Source organism: Puma concolor, chromosome D3, assembly GCF_028749965.1.
Source record: "Puma concolor isolate L17-30 chromosome D3, mPumCon1.1.hap2, whole genome shotgun sequence".
NCBI lineage: Eukaryota > Metazoa > Chordata > Mammalia > Carnivora > Felidae > Puma > Puma concolor.
In genome coordinates, this window is record NC_141678.1 from 69,497,588 (window position 1) to 69,512,975 (window position 15,388).

At 40.5% G+C, this 15,388-nt stretch overlaps 1 protein-coding gene across 4 annotated transcripts in view; it reads right to left on the bottom strand.

Moving 5' to 3' along the window:
- The window catches only part of DYM (dymeclin), a 357,699-nt gene that overhangs the window by 288,277 nt on the left and 54,034 nt on the right, over positions 1 to 15,388 (bottom strand). For 2 of the 4 annotated variants that reach the window (XM_086682934.1, XM_086682935.1), the window contains 2 exons: positions 10,780 to 10,832; positions 307 to 400 (listed from right to left, as the gene is read on the bottom strand). In XM_086682934.1, coding sequence (XP_086539060.1) covers positions 307 to 400; positions 10,780 to 10,832 — 147 coding nt within the window. The remainder of the gene's footprint in view (positions 1 to 306; positions 401 to 10,779; positions 10,833 to 15,388) is intronic. The other 2 variants (XM_086682937.1, XM_086682936.1) reach the window with 1 other exon arrangement.

The window sequence follows — 15,388 nt, forward strand, 5'->3', positions numbered from 1 at the left end:
ACTAGGTATGAACAGCAATAATAATGGGGGCGGGGAAACTATCTTTTTTAATAATAATTACATTGCTATTAACCTTCTTAAGGAATATATTTCTGAAGATTGTCTGAAATGCTGAAATCAAACAGATTCCAGAATTCATAACCTCACCACAATGACTTGGACAGTAAATTATAACCTCTCTTTTACTTTTTAATAATGAGAATTCCTTTATAGCTTTCAAAAAGACCATAATCCATTTCCACCAAAAAATGAAAAATACTCATATTGCTAAATATAAAGAGAACATGATTTAATCAGCCAGCTTACTTCTGACATTCTGCCGAAAGTTTCAGTTCTTTGGTTCTAGAAAGGAAGACCTTAATTAGCGCACCAAGGTTTCCTGTTCGAGGATTGTTTACAACTGCAAGAGAAGATAAGGTTTTAAAAAGTTAAAATTAAAAACTGAAATCAAAGTGAACATATTAAAACACTTATAAAACCAAGCTGTCAAGCTGAAGTTGCTCACAGACAAACCTTATGACCAACTTCACATCTAATTAGGAAAATAAACAATGAGAGAAATTGCTGGTCTTAATTTTGAACAAAAAGTGATTTGCAAGGGGCGTCTGGGTGGCTCAGTCAGTTAAGCGTCTGACTTAGGTTCAGGTCATGAACTCTCGGTCCGTGAGTTCGAGCCCTGCATTGGGCTCTCTGCTGTCGGCGCAGAGCCTGCTTTGGATCCTCTGTCCCTCCCCCTTCTCCCCCACGTGCTTGCGCGCTCGCTCTCTCTGTCTCAAACACAGATAAAAAACATTTTAGAAAATTTAAAAAAAAATGATTTGCAAACTGAAAATGATGGAAACAATAGAACAAAGTAGCCAATTCATATCAGAATTCAAAACGGTAAAGAAAAGAGAGAATAGTTGATACATACTCAATTTACACACACACACACACACACACACACACACACACACACACACACATTATTTCTCTTTAGAAAAGCAAATGTTAAAAAAAACTCAAAAAATGATTCCCAGTATACAGAATACAATCAACTGTAAAGGCAAAAACTCTGTTCGGATCATCGTAAATCATTCTAACGAAAAACAGACACATAAAGCACTATGGCCGGGGGGAGCTATTTTGATCAAATACAATTTTAAAGAATTTGCTCAAAAAGTTGTTTAAGTTCAAAGGGGGGCATTTCAACAAGTATAGCCCAAAGAATTGAGCGGATACAGTAATGAGAATCAGAAGATCTGGTTTCCAAATCCAAGGCTATAATTAACAGAATATTAAACTTCAGACAAATTACTTTTCTTCTCCAACCTGTTTTCTCATCAAGCAACAGGTAACACACACTGACCAATATACAGTAAGTGCTCTACACATATCACCTCACCAAATCCTCAAAACCAACTACGGGATAAGCGCCAATATCACCTCCATTTCACAGATCCTCACGTCTCTGTTGTTACCGCTCAAGGACACATCCTTGTCTGCTGGTTACAATCCCTGGCTCTAAAATGCTGTGCTACACCAACCCCTCTAATCAAGGAATCAGACTTAATGAAGATATAAAGCTCTATCAGGCTGCCCAGTAAGACACACGTGATGATTAATTTTACGTGTCAACTTAACTGAGCCACAGGATGCTCAGATATCCGGTTAAACTTATTTCTGGGTGTATCTGTGTGGGTGTCTCTGCATTTTAATTTTCAGCTGAGTAAAACAGACTGGCCTCTCCAAAGTGGGCGCACATCATCCAACACATTAAGGGCATGAACGGGACCGAGGTCGGAGGAAGACTGAATCCTCCTCTGGCTGACTGCTGAACTAAAACGTCGGCCTTCTGCCCTTGGACAGGGACTTACAACACTGGCTCTTACGGTTTTCAGGCCTTTGGACTTGAATGGGAATTCACACCATTGGTTTCACTGGGTCTATGGACAACCTTAATACATCACAGAAGCACACAAGTTAAGAACCCATCAGAAAAAAAAAAAAAAAAAAAAAAAAGAACCCATCAGAGCTAAAGAGTACTATGCTAAGTGAAGTAAGTCAGAGAAAGACAAATACCATCCGATTTCACACATCCTATGTGGAATTTAAGAAACAAATGAGCAAAGGGGGGGAAAAGAGAGAGAGAGGCAAACCAAGAAACCGGCTCTTAACTACAGAGAACAAACTGATGGTTACTGGCGGTGGGAGGGGGGAAATAAGTGATGGGGATTAAGGAGGGCACTTGTGATACAGACAGGCTGAATCAGTGTATTGTACGCCTGAAACTAATACTACACTGTACGTTATTTAAATACACTGTATGAATCTAAATACAAACTTAAAAAAAAAAAAAACTCATCAGAAGGAAGAGACCATTTAGCCAAAAACTTTAATTTTATTGATGAAGGAAAAGAGACCCAGAAAGGTTAAGTGTTGGGCCCAAAGTCAACAATGTTAGTGACAAACGTCCAGTCTTTTTGCTTTACGAACAGTTTTCAAACGGAGAGATTCCAGAGTTCTGAATATTTGTTTCTCTTTCGAAATGTATTTTTAAGTATTTCGAAAAACAGAAATGCAAATGCTCAAGCACACTGGCCTCTGCTGCCTGAAAAATTCATTTAAAAAAAATTTTTTTAATGTTTATTTTATTTTGAGAGAGAGAGAGACAGAGACAGAGCACGAGCAAGGGAGGGGCACAGAGAGAGGGGGACACAGAATCCGAAGCGGGCTCCAGGCTCTGAGCTGTCAGTACAGAGCCGGACAATAGACTTGAACCCACGAACCGTGAGATCATGACCTGAGCCGAAGTCAGTGCTTAACTGAGCCACACAGACGCCCCAGAAAAATTCAGACCTGACACTTATCTTTTGCTGCCATCTCTATGCATATATCTGAACTTGTTGAAAATGTGTCAGAGATTTGAAAGAACGAAGTTCTCCAGAACTGTTAAAAATCCAGGTATGCACATACATGCATAAAAAAAAAAAAATCACACATGGGAATAAGTACACCATTACAGCATACCTGCTCGGTGCTCAATAACTGTCAAGTTAATTCAGGTCAACCTGCTGGGTAGCTGTTCTTGTCACAGTTTGAGTCAATGCAAGTTACAGTGTAACTTTCTCTCTGCTATAAAGCGTTGCGGCACCTTGCTATTCCAAGCGTGGTTCAGGGACTGGTGGCAACAGCGTTATGTGGGAGCCTGCCGGATACACAGAACCCCAGGGCCACCCCCCTGCACCTGCTGAAGTTAACGGCGCTTCTCAAGGCTTAACGTGCCTTTAAATCACAAGGCACTCTTAAAGTTCCAATTCTGATCTCGCAGGTGTCGAGGGTGACCTGAGAGTCTACGTAACACTGTCTCCCAGGTGGTGCTCCTTGCCGCTGAATGGAGAACCCCACTGTGGGCAGCAAGGCGCGACACGTGCGGTAAGTCAGGGCGGGTTTTGTCCGACTGTTATAATCAAGAATAGATATGTGATTAGATGTTAAATCTTGTCAGTTACACTTTGAAATAAAAAATTTCCTGCTTCTCTTTCAAGCTTTGGGGCTTAATGAAAGAATATCCTGAGATTTCAGGATACACTGTGTAAAAACAAACAAAAAAAACCCACAAAAAGTTAATGTTTGCAAGTGCATCTCTGTGTGATTTATTGTTACCTAGCTACTGTAAACCAAAACAAAATACCGAAACAGGGGCACCTGGGTTGTTCAGTTGGTTAAGTGTCTGACTTCGGCTCAGGTCAGGATCTCACGGTTCGTGGGGTTCAAGCTCCGCGTCGGGCTCTGTGCTGACCGCTCAGAGCCCAGACCCTGCTTCGGATTCCGTGTCTCCCTGTCTCTGTGCCCCTCCCCAACTCGCGCTCTCTCAAAAATGAATAAACGTTAAAAATAAATTTAAAATTAAAAAAAATACCGAAACAAAGAGGATATGACTACAAGCATTATTCAGAACCCCAGCTTCACAATCTTGTGTTCATTCAACAGGTCCTTTATTACTGAATGACTTCATAAGTAATTGTTTGAATTTATAAACGGTTAGCTATTTAAAAACGAACAACAACAAAAAAAACAACACTGTGTTGTTGGGAACAGCAACCAGCTACTACTACTGTGGATACCTTTTCTTTTCATTCATTCATTCAGCATGTATTTATTGAGCTAATTCTACGTATGGACCCAGTACTCTTTCAGGTACTAAGGAGATACTCAGGACGCACAGTCTTAATGCAGCTGACATTCTAAAACATTTCAGTTTTCACACTACTCTTAGACAAGATGCAGACAGGGAAATAGACTAATAAAGCAAAGTACACTCCTGCTGTTTCAACAACAATACCCAATGGTAGACTCAATATTCCAAAACACCTGGATGGAATTTAATGGAATCAAAGTTAATTGGTAAAAATTAAATATGATGTTCAAGCTGAATAAGCTAGAGCAGGAACAGGGAATAACTGACAGGAAGGCAGAAAAGCATAACAGAATTAGACCACAGAGTCTGCCTAGGTTCAAATCCCAGCTGCACCACTGACTAGCTGTGACACCTGGCAACTTACTTTCAGCCCCCCACCCCATGCCTCAGTTTCCTCAACTGTAAAATTAAATCACAATGGCACTTAAATTAAAAACTAACTCATTTCACTCTAGAGTTTGAACTTGTAGCAATCTGTTCATAGCTTTTGTGTAAAGAAGAGACTTCCCTATCTCTACAGGAGTTCAAGCAAAGTCTGAGTAACATTCAGGTAAAGGTATTATAAAGAAAATTTCCATCTGGGGTAAGAAAGTTGGACTTGCTTCCAGACCCTGAAACAACCTTTCCCATTATTTCACTAAAATACCCAAGTCCCCAATCCAATAAATATACAGAAGCTAGGACAGAGACAGGTTAGCAATCCATGGGGATGCACTCAACAAAATTTATATTGTGGGAAACTCTACTGCCCACTTTCTTCAATAAATAAATAAATAAATAAATAAATAAGGGAAAAAAAGAGAGAGACAATAGCAGAAGGAACCTAGCTATGAAAAGAATCATAAAAACGTATCAACCAATAACAACAGATAGGCTTTATTTTGGTTCCTGAGTCACATAAACTAAGACAATCAGAAATGTGAACACTCAGTGGTTATTTTATAATGTTAAAAATGATTTTCTAGGGGTGCCTGGGTGGCTCATTCGGCTGAACATCTGACTTCAGCTCAGGTCATGATCTCACAGTTTGTGAGTCTGAGCCCCGCATCGGGCTCTGTGCTGACAGCTCAGAGCCTGGGGCCTGTTTCGGATTCTGTGTCTCCCTCTCTCTCTGCCCCTCCACTGCTCACACTCTGTCTCTCCCTCTCTCTCAAAAATAAATAAACATTAAAAAAAATGTTTTTAATTGCTTTCTAGTAAGATAGTGGTATTGTTTTCCTTAAAAAAACAAAACAAAACAAAAAACTCCTCTTAGGGGATCTATGCCAAAATATTTATGGATGAAATGACATGCCTGAGGTTGGTGTCTAATATGCGAGGACGTGCTCTCCGTTTGTCGGCTTTTCTGTACATGTTTCATACTTCCGTGAATGGTTGAGAAATATAGATGAAGCCTGCCCATTAGCTGAAAATGAGTGGAGTCAGAAGAGGAACTTATGGGAGTTTATTACATTATTTGGCCCGCATTTCTAGAAGCGCGAAACCTAAATATCAAACACCCTTGAAAATACACAGCAAGACACGAGTTCACACAAATGCTAATTCTAGGCAGACAGTCCTTCTCCCCACCAAAACAGAGAACACTTGAACTACAGAGTTTATAGAACCGATGAGTATTTACTTGGTAATCAATGGACGGTTAGCAAGGCTAACCACTTGAAAGTAACTTTAAGGACAAAATCTCCCCCTCTCTGTCTACTCCAACAAGAAAACTTACGTTACTCATCCCACTTCCTACACTTCCCTCCTACTTCCTACACCAACTCTGAGGCTACCCCCCCCCCACACCCGCTGAAAACAACTGGGGAGAAATAAACATGCCAGACACAAAGCAACATGCACTGGAGGGTACATGTACAAAAAATGTTGACCCAGATGTTCCTTCAGGGAATTTTATAATTCTCTCCAAAGCCAAGGAATAAGGGTAAGAGAAGGTCCCATTTAAACCAAGCAAAACCTACACAAAATAAAACCTTCCTGGGTTCTAAAATTAGGTTAGAAAACAGCAGCAGCCTGCCTTCAAGCTGAAATAATAGCAGATTCAACAAGCACCTACAGGATCCACACAAGGAACAAGGTTAATAACAAGGTGTATTTACACCCTCTCTGACAGCAAACAACATACCTACATGGGTACTCTCCATGTGTCTACCCTGCTTTAGTTTTCTGAAGAGACACAGCATATGAAAGTAGGTCTGTTTATTTCTGGTCTGATTCCCCTAATGAGACAGAGCCATGAGGTCAGGAATCTAGGTCAGTCTTTTGTGCCAGAATATGGAATATATTATGCAATATATAGCACAGTATACAGAATAGAGCCTATAATATAGTAGGTGCTCAATAAATATTTGCTAGTTTCATGAATAAGGAAAAACAAAACAGTAACAACAGAGTAAGGAACAGGCTATGGTAAACCTTCAGAGGAAGAACTGAATCAAAACTATCAAACAAGGGGGCACCTGGGTGACTCAGTCGGCTAAGTGTCCGAATTAGGCTCAGGTCATCATCTCATGGTTCACGAGTTCAAGTCCCACTTCAGGCTCTGTGCTGAAGCTCAGAGCCTGGAGCCTGCTTCGGATCCTGTGTCTCCCTCTCTCTCTCTGCTCCTCCCCCACTTGTGCTCAGTCTCTGTCTCTTAAAAATAAATAAACCTTAAAAAAATAAAAAATTGAAAAAAACTATCAAACGAATTTGAGTAACAAGCATCATCAGTGGAAGAAGAGAAAATCGACTATTTTTTTTTTTATGTTTATTTATTTTGAGAGAGAGACAGGGTGGGCAGGGGAATGGTAGGGGCAGGGAGAGGGAGGGAAGGGCAGAGAGAATCCCAAGCAGGCTCCACACTCAGCACACAGTCCAACATGGGACTCAATCTCACGACCCTGAGATCATGACCTGAGCTGAAATCAAAAGTCAGACACTTAACCAATTGAGCCACCCAGGTGCCCCTCAAACGTCTATTCGAAAGAAAGAAAGGAAGGAAGGAAGGAAGGAAGGAAGGAAGGAAGGAAGGAAGGAAGGAAGGAAGGAAGGAAGGAAGGAAGGAAGGAAGAAAGAAAGAAAGAAAGAAAGAAAGAAAGAAAGAAAGAAAGAAAGAAAGGAAGAAAGAAAGGCCCCTGGGTGGCTCAGTTGGTTAGGCATCTGACTTCAGTTCAGGTCATGATCTCACGGTGTGTGGGTTCGAGCCCCGTGTCAGGCTCTGTGCTGACAGTTCAGAGACTGAAGCCTGCTTCAGATTCTGTGTCTCCCTCTCTCTCTGGCCCTCCCCTGCTTGTGCTCCCTCTCTGTCTCTCAAAAATAAATAAGTGTTAAAAATTTTTATAAAAAAATTAAAAAGAAAGAAAGAAGGAAGAAAAAAAACCCCAGAAAGCCCCTGGGAAAAATGAGTATAATGAAAAGAGAGTAGTCTGACATCCAGAAAAAAACAAAGAATGATTAAAAACGAACTAAAAATGAAATAAAAGATGCACTAGAATCTTTACAAAACTGTAATGTATAGAAACACTGAATCAAAGACATAAAGGAGGAAACTCAAGAAAAGAAAGATGATGAAGAAAAAGAAGATACAGGGACACCTGGGTGGCTCAGTCAGTTAAACTTCTGACTTCAAGTCAGGTCATGATCTCACAGTTTTTGAGTTTGAGCCCCACATTGGTTGAGCTCGAGCCCCACTTCAAGCTCCACACTGACAGTGCAGAGCATGTGTAGGATTCTCTCTCACCCTCTCTCTCTGCCCCTCACTCGCTTGTGCCCCCTCTCTCTCTGAAAAATAAATTAATTTGAAAAAGAAATTTTATTTAAAAAAGAAATTATAGGGGCGCCTGGGTGGCTCAGTCAGTTAAGTGTCCGACTTCGGCTCAGGTCATGATCTCACGTTCTGTGGGTTCGAGCCCTGCGTCAGGCTCTGTGCTGACAGCTCAGAGGCTGGAGGCTGCTTCAGATTCTGTGTCTCCCTCTCTCTCTGACCCTCCCCCCATTCATACTCTGTCTCTCTCTGTCTCAAAAATAAATAAACATTAAAAAAAAATTTTTAAGAAATTATATTAAAATTATATTAATTATGATAAAATTACATTTAAAAAAAGGAAAAAGAAAGATACAGAAAGCAAAAACAGTCCAAGCTGACTGTTAACAGGTGATCCTAAGTTGGGGGAGAAGAAACCCAAACACAAGGAAAATCAAAACCATAACTAAAGAAAACTTTGGAACTGAAAAGACTTTAATAAGCCAATAAAAAAAACCTCATCAAATTTCAGGCAAAATCAAAAAGAAAAAAGTATAATGAGAAACACTTAATCATAATGGTTAATGAAAAAAGTGTAATAAACAAAAAAGCAAAAAAAAAAAAATTACGATCTTCAGACTTCCTCTCCAGTAACCACTTTCTTAAACCATATACAAAAATAAATTTGAAATGGATTAAAGACCTACATGTAAGACCTGAAACCATAAAACTCTTAAAAAATACATAGGCAGTAAATTTGGAATTCAGTCTTAGCAATATTTTTTGGATCTGTCTCCTCAGGCAAGGGCAACAAAAGCAAAAATAAACAAGTGGGACTACATCAAACTAAAAAGCTTCTGCACAGCAAAGGAAACCATGAACAAAATGAGAAGGCAACCTAATGAATGGCAGAAGAGATCTGCATATGACATATTCAATAAGAAGTTAATATTCAAGGGGTGTCTGGCTGGCTCAGCTGGTGTACCACGTGACTCTTGACCTCAAGGTTGTAAGTTTGAGCCCCATGTTGGGTGTAGAAATTACTTGAAAATAAAATCTTTTTTTAAAAAAAGTTCAGGGGCGCCTGGGTGGCGCAGTCGGTTAAACGTCCGACTTCAGCCAGGTCACGATCTCGCGGTCCGTGAGTTCGAGCCCCGCGTCGGGCTCTGGGCTGATGGCTCAGAGCCTGGAGCCTGTTTCTGATTCTGTGTCTCCCTCTCTCTCTGCCCCTCGCCCGTTCATGCTCTGTCTCTCTCTATCCCAAAAATAAAAAACGTTCATATTCAAAATATGTAAAGAATTCATACAACTCAACACCAAAAAAATCCCACATCTGATTAAAAAATAGGCCGAGGGGGGCACCTGGGTGGCTCAGTCGCTTAAGTGTTTGACTTCGGCTCGGGCCATGACCTTACGATCCATGAGTTCGAGGCCCACATCGGGCTCTGTGCTGACAGCTCGGAGCCTGGAGCCTGCTTCAGATTCTGTGTCTCCCTCTCTCTCTGCCCCTCCCCTGCTCACACTGTCTCTCTCCCTCTCAAAAATAAACATTAAAAAAAAATTAAATAAAAATAGGCTGAGGACTTGAACAGACATTTTCCCAAAGAAGACATACAGATGGCCAACAGACACATGAAAGGATGCTCAGTATCACTCATCATCAGGGAAATGCAAATCCAAACGACAATTAGGTATCACCTCACACCTTTCAGAGTGACTAAAATCAAAAAGACAAGAAATAACGAGTGTGGGTGAAGATGGGGAGAAACGGGAACCCTCCTGCACTGTTGGTGGGAATGCAAACTGGGGCAGGCACTGTGGAAAACAGTATGGAGGTTCCTCAACAGATGAAAAATAGAACTACCCTATGACGCAACTCTTTCTAGCCTTTATCTGAAGAAAATGAAAACACTAACTTCAAAAGACCTACGTGGCCCCAGGTTCATGGCAGCATCATCTACAATAGTGAAGGCATGGAAACAACCCAGGTGTCCGTCGATAGATGAATGGATAAAGTAGAGGTGATATATACATACAAGGGAATATTACTCCACCATAAATAAGAATGAAGTCTTGCCATTGGTGGCAACATGGATAGACCCAGAGGGTACTGTGCTAAGTGAAAAGTCTGAGAAACACCAATACTGTGTTATTTCACTTATATGTGGAATCAAAAAAAAAAAAAAAAGAAAAGAAAAGAAAAAACAAACAAAACAGACTCATAAATACAGAGAACAAAGTGGTAGCTAACAGGTGGGGCGGGGGGTGGAATGGGTGAAACAGGTAAAGGGGATTAAGAGGTACAAACTTCCAATTATAAAAGAAGTAAGTCGCAGAGATGATCAAGTCCAGCATAAGAAATACAGTCAGTAATACTATTATAACTGTGTATGATGACAGATGGTGACTAGACTTATTATGATGAGCATTTTGTGATATATATAAATGTCAAATCAAGATCAAATCACTATGTTATACACCTGAAGCCAATGTAACACTGTCCAACTATTCCTCAATTAAACACCAAACAAAACAAGCTAAAACAGTCTGTGCTTTAGGAGAGTCTATTACCACCACTGCAAGTGAGCAAGCATGTGTCTTACTGCTCTTGACCAAATGGTACCTTCTAGTGGCCCCAATGAGCACCATGAACAGGAGTAAATATTACTAAATATAATCATCCAGAATATATCACTTCATTAATTTAATTCATATTACACTACCAAAACTTGTAACAGAAATTTTTAAATAAATGCCACCCATACACACACACACACACACACACACACACACACACACACACACACTCACTCATTCACTCACTCACTCACTCACTCACTCACTCACTCACTCACTCACTCATTTTGCCCCTTACCTAAAGACCTGCAGACTGAAACAGTTGCTTCCTCCAAGAGCTTCAGCTCGGTGCTGGAGGGAGAGAAGAAAAGGTAATTAATAACTACAATGCTAAATAGGTACACACTGACCAGTTAAAGGAATAAATAAAATAAAGAGGAGAAAAACAATTTAGAAGGAAAATAGGATGTACCATGATAAACAATAAAATCACAAATTTTATTGGGTGGCTCAGTTGGTTAAATATCTGACTCCAGCTCAGGTCATGATCTCATTTTGTGGGTTCAAGCCCCAAGTCGGGCTCTGTGCTGACAGCTCAGAGCCTGGAGCCTGCTTCAGATTCTGTGTCTCCCTCTCTCTCTGCCCCTCCCCCGCTTGCACTTGGTCTCTCAAAATAAATAAAAACATTAAAAAAAAATAAAAAGACAAAATGAAGTTAAGCTTCTGTTTTCGACATAATTAGAAAATGTACTCAGAGAGTACCAATCATGGGGTTAGAGTTATTTGAAAAAAAATGCCATTATTTTTAGGAGAAACATGAAGTCTCATGATACCTGCAATACCTTTAAATAGATCAACAAATAAAGGAAGAAACAAGGCAAGAAAAGCACGAGAACACATACATAAGCTTCAATAATTTATAAACAAAGAAAAACAGAAACACACAGAGATAGATATGAGTGACACGGAGACAGGAGGCACAGACAGAAACAGACATAAAACTCGGAAAAAAACACAGGGGAAAGTTTTATGACACTGGATTAGGCAATGATTTCTTGGATATGATACCAAAAACACAGACATTAAAAGAAAAAAATATGTAAGTTTGACTTTATCAAAATGAAAAGCTTTTGCGTATCAAAAGATACTATCTCAGGGTGAAAAGCCAACACAGCAGAATGGGAGAAAATGTTTGCAAATCATCTATCTGATAAGAGACTGATATCCAGAATATACCAAAACAAAAACAAAAACCTCTGACTCAACAAAAAACCAAACAACTCAATTTAAAAATGGGCAAAACTTTAAAGAGACATTTCTCCAAAGAAGACATACAAAAGGCAATAGGTATATAAAAAGATGTGCAACAACACGATTCATCAGGGAAATGCAAATCAAAACCACAATGAGATACTGTTTTCACATCTATTAAAATGGCTACTTAAAAAAAAAAAAAGGAGAGGGAGAAGGTAAGTGTTGGAGGAGATATAGAGAAATGGGGACCTTCGTGCATTATGTAAAATGGTGCTGGTGCTTTGAAACAGAGTATGGCAATTCAGCAAAACGTTAAATATAAAATTACTGTGTGATCCAGCAATTCCATTTCTGGGTATACAGATACCCAAAAAGGACTGAAAGCAGGGACTCAACCTGATATCTGCACATCACATTCACCATCACTCATAACAGCCAAAAGTAGAAACAATCAAAATGTCCATCAATGGGTGAATCACGGTACAAAATGTGGTACATTCATACAGTGTAACATCATTCAGCCTTAAAAAGGAAAGAAATTCTAACACGTGCTACAACACAGATGAACCTTGAAGACATTATGCTGAGTGACACAAACCAGCCACAAAAAAAGAAATACTGTATGATTCCACTGATAGAAGGCCCCTGGAGTAGTCAGATTCAGAGAGACAGAACGGCAGTTAGTGGCGCTGAAGGTGGGGGGAATGGGGAGTTAGTGTTTAATGAGTCGGGTTTCAGTCTGGGAAGATGAAAAGTTCTGGAGACGGATGGTGGGTCAAACAACAATGCAAGTGTATTTAATGTCATAGAAGCACACACTTAAAAATGGTTAAGGTGATCAATTTTATGTTGTGTTTTGCCACAATTAAAAAAAAAAAAAAGTGCATTCCAATTCCAGCTCAACTACTTACCAGCTACGTGACTTTGGACTAATTTCTTAACCCTTTATGTCTTAGTTTCCTTCTATATAAAACAGAGATGATAAATAATTGTACCTGCTCCAAAAGACAGCGTTATCATTAAATTACATAATATGTTATGAAGTGCTTGGAACAGTATCTGGCACAGAGTAAAACCTAATAAATGATCGCTATTTTTGATTCCAAAATGTAGTGGGTTCCTCCCTCCCCCGGTTAATTAAAATAATGCTTTATGTTATATTTTTCAAAGCACTTTAAAATTTATTAGTACATTTAAATCCCATGACAACCTCTTCTTTTTTTTTTTTTTAATATTTATTTCGAGAGCATGAGAGGGAGTGAGTGGGGACGGGGCGGAGAGAGAGAGGGAGAGAAAGAATCCCAAGCAGGCTCCACGCTGTCAGCACAGAGCCCGACACAGGGCTCAATCTCAGGGACCGTGAGATCCTGACCTGAGCCAAAATCCAGAGGTCGTTTAACCGGCTGAGCCACCCAGGCGCCCCATGACAAACTCTTCTGATAAGCAGAAGCTATAAACCCTCTTTTTATGTACACAGATACATACGAAATGTATTATTAAGACTGATTTCGCCTGCTTCACTTCTCTAATGTGGCTGTCGGAAAACTTTAAATGACCTGTGTCTCACCTTGTATTTGCAGGAGAGCTGCTCCGGAACCTGTCTCCTGACAATGGAAGGCAGTGTCACGTCTAAGAATTATAAGTATTATACACACGCACAAAGCTGGAACCCACTTGCTACTTCAGCAAACATGCCATTACCTTAAGATTCTCAAGTTATAGGGGCGCCTGGGTGGCTCGGTCGGTTGGGCGTCCGACTTTGGCTCAGGTCATGATCTCACGGCTCATGGGTTTGAGCCCCATGTTAGGCTCTGTGCTGACAGCTCGGAGCCTGGAGCCTGCTTCGGATTCTATGCCTCCCTCTCTCTCTGTGCACCCCCCCCCCCCCGCCTTCACTCACGACCTCCCTACCTCCACTCATGCTCTCTTTCTCTGAAAAATAAACATTAAAAAAATTATTTTTTTAAAGAATCTCAAGTTATACTCACATTCAAAAAGATAAATATCTTGTCAAAGTTAAATCTCTAAGTTGCTCATTGGAGTTTTTTTTAGCCAAAATAACCTAGAAATAATGCTATAGTAAAGCATTTGTGGGTCTCTGGGCTTTATCACTGTATTTTTATTTACAAAAATAGTTTTAGGGTCTGCCCACCTCACAGTGTCTATCAACCTGATGTCCCCATCCCTTTCTTCCATCTTCCCCCCTACCCCCCAGGGGTGAGGAGAGCCAGACAGGCTTGTTCAGCAAGACCCCACTCCCTGGCCACTGCTGACTCAACCAGAGACAGACATTTGGAATGTCTGGGGAATTTGGAACTGGAACGGAAAGAAAGGTTTTCCATACAACTAGAATATGGCTGCAAAGCTGAGAGTTATGGGAAACCATCCTCTATCCACTGAGAAGCAGAGAAAGCAAGTTAGTAAGAAAATAGAGAAAATGAATAAAAGAGATTTGAGGAAAGAAGCAGAGATGAACAGAGCAATTAAAGGATTCCTGCTGGCCTTCCAATTCTTGGGGCCAGCTCTTCCCAAAGCCTGTCTGTGTTCTTGATCTTGGATTCAATGAGACATCCCTGTCTCTTCATCACATATGCCCCTCTTTCTGCCATATGCCAAATCAAATTGATTCTTGTTAATAACCAAGAGTTCTTATTAATAAATCACTGTGGTCAGATTTAATAATGTACACTTGTTGGCAAGAAGTAGAAACTATGAATTACTCAGTTTATTGGTTACTCAGGCAAAAAAATAAAAGTAAAGAGGTATAAATGCAAAAGACTGTAAATAGCTTTATGAGTTTAATAACTAGACCACACGCATAAAATCTGTTTCGGTGGTGTTTCGACTTTCCTCAGTCAATAACACTCTCTTAAAACTGGATGGAACCAAGAACTTCAATTATATACATGTGGCTACAGCCTTCAAGACCTTCTAAGCTTGTTCATTCAGCAAACACTGCCTGGGCGCTCAGGATATGCTGGGTTCCGTGAAAGATGCTATCTCAGCCCCCAGGTTACACGGAGGAATAAAGAAGCAGCTAGACTATTTGGTGGGGTGGGGGGTTGGGGGGGAAACACCAAGATCAAGCCCAGCCCTGTATGTAAGGTCCTAAGAGGTGCATCCTAGGGTAGGTGCAACCTACCCTAGGAGCGGTCAAGGAAGGCATCCTGGAGAAGTAACCACAAGAGAACTCAGTCTGGCAGACATCAGGAGAGGGCTTTCCAGACACGACTGACAGCGCATGCAAATCATCACAGAGAGCCTGGCACGTTCTGGAAAGCAGAGGTTCGTCTACACTGGAGAATGGCAAACTACAAGACTAGAAAAGTAGGTACTAGATGGCTGGAGCATAGAGTTCAGTTCTTTAACCTGTTTTCAACAGAAGGGTATTGGATGTTCCCAAAACAGGGTTCTGATTTTATTTTTAATACAATATTAGCCTGAAAAAAGGATCAATTCAACGTCTGTTAGCGAGGCTGGTTTGGACATCACTTCCTCCAGGAAATCTTTGATCGTCTAAGACCAGGTGAGAAGCCTGGTTTCAGCCCCCAAAGCACCCACTTATAAAAGCGAGTACTCGGTAGCAACATTGCCCAATTCTTTGTCTGTGCCCCGCTCCACTCCAGGATTGTGGACTCCTTGCTCATCACAGC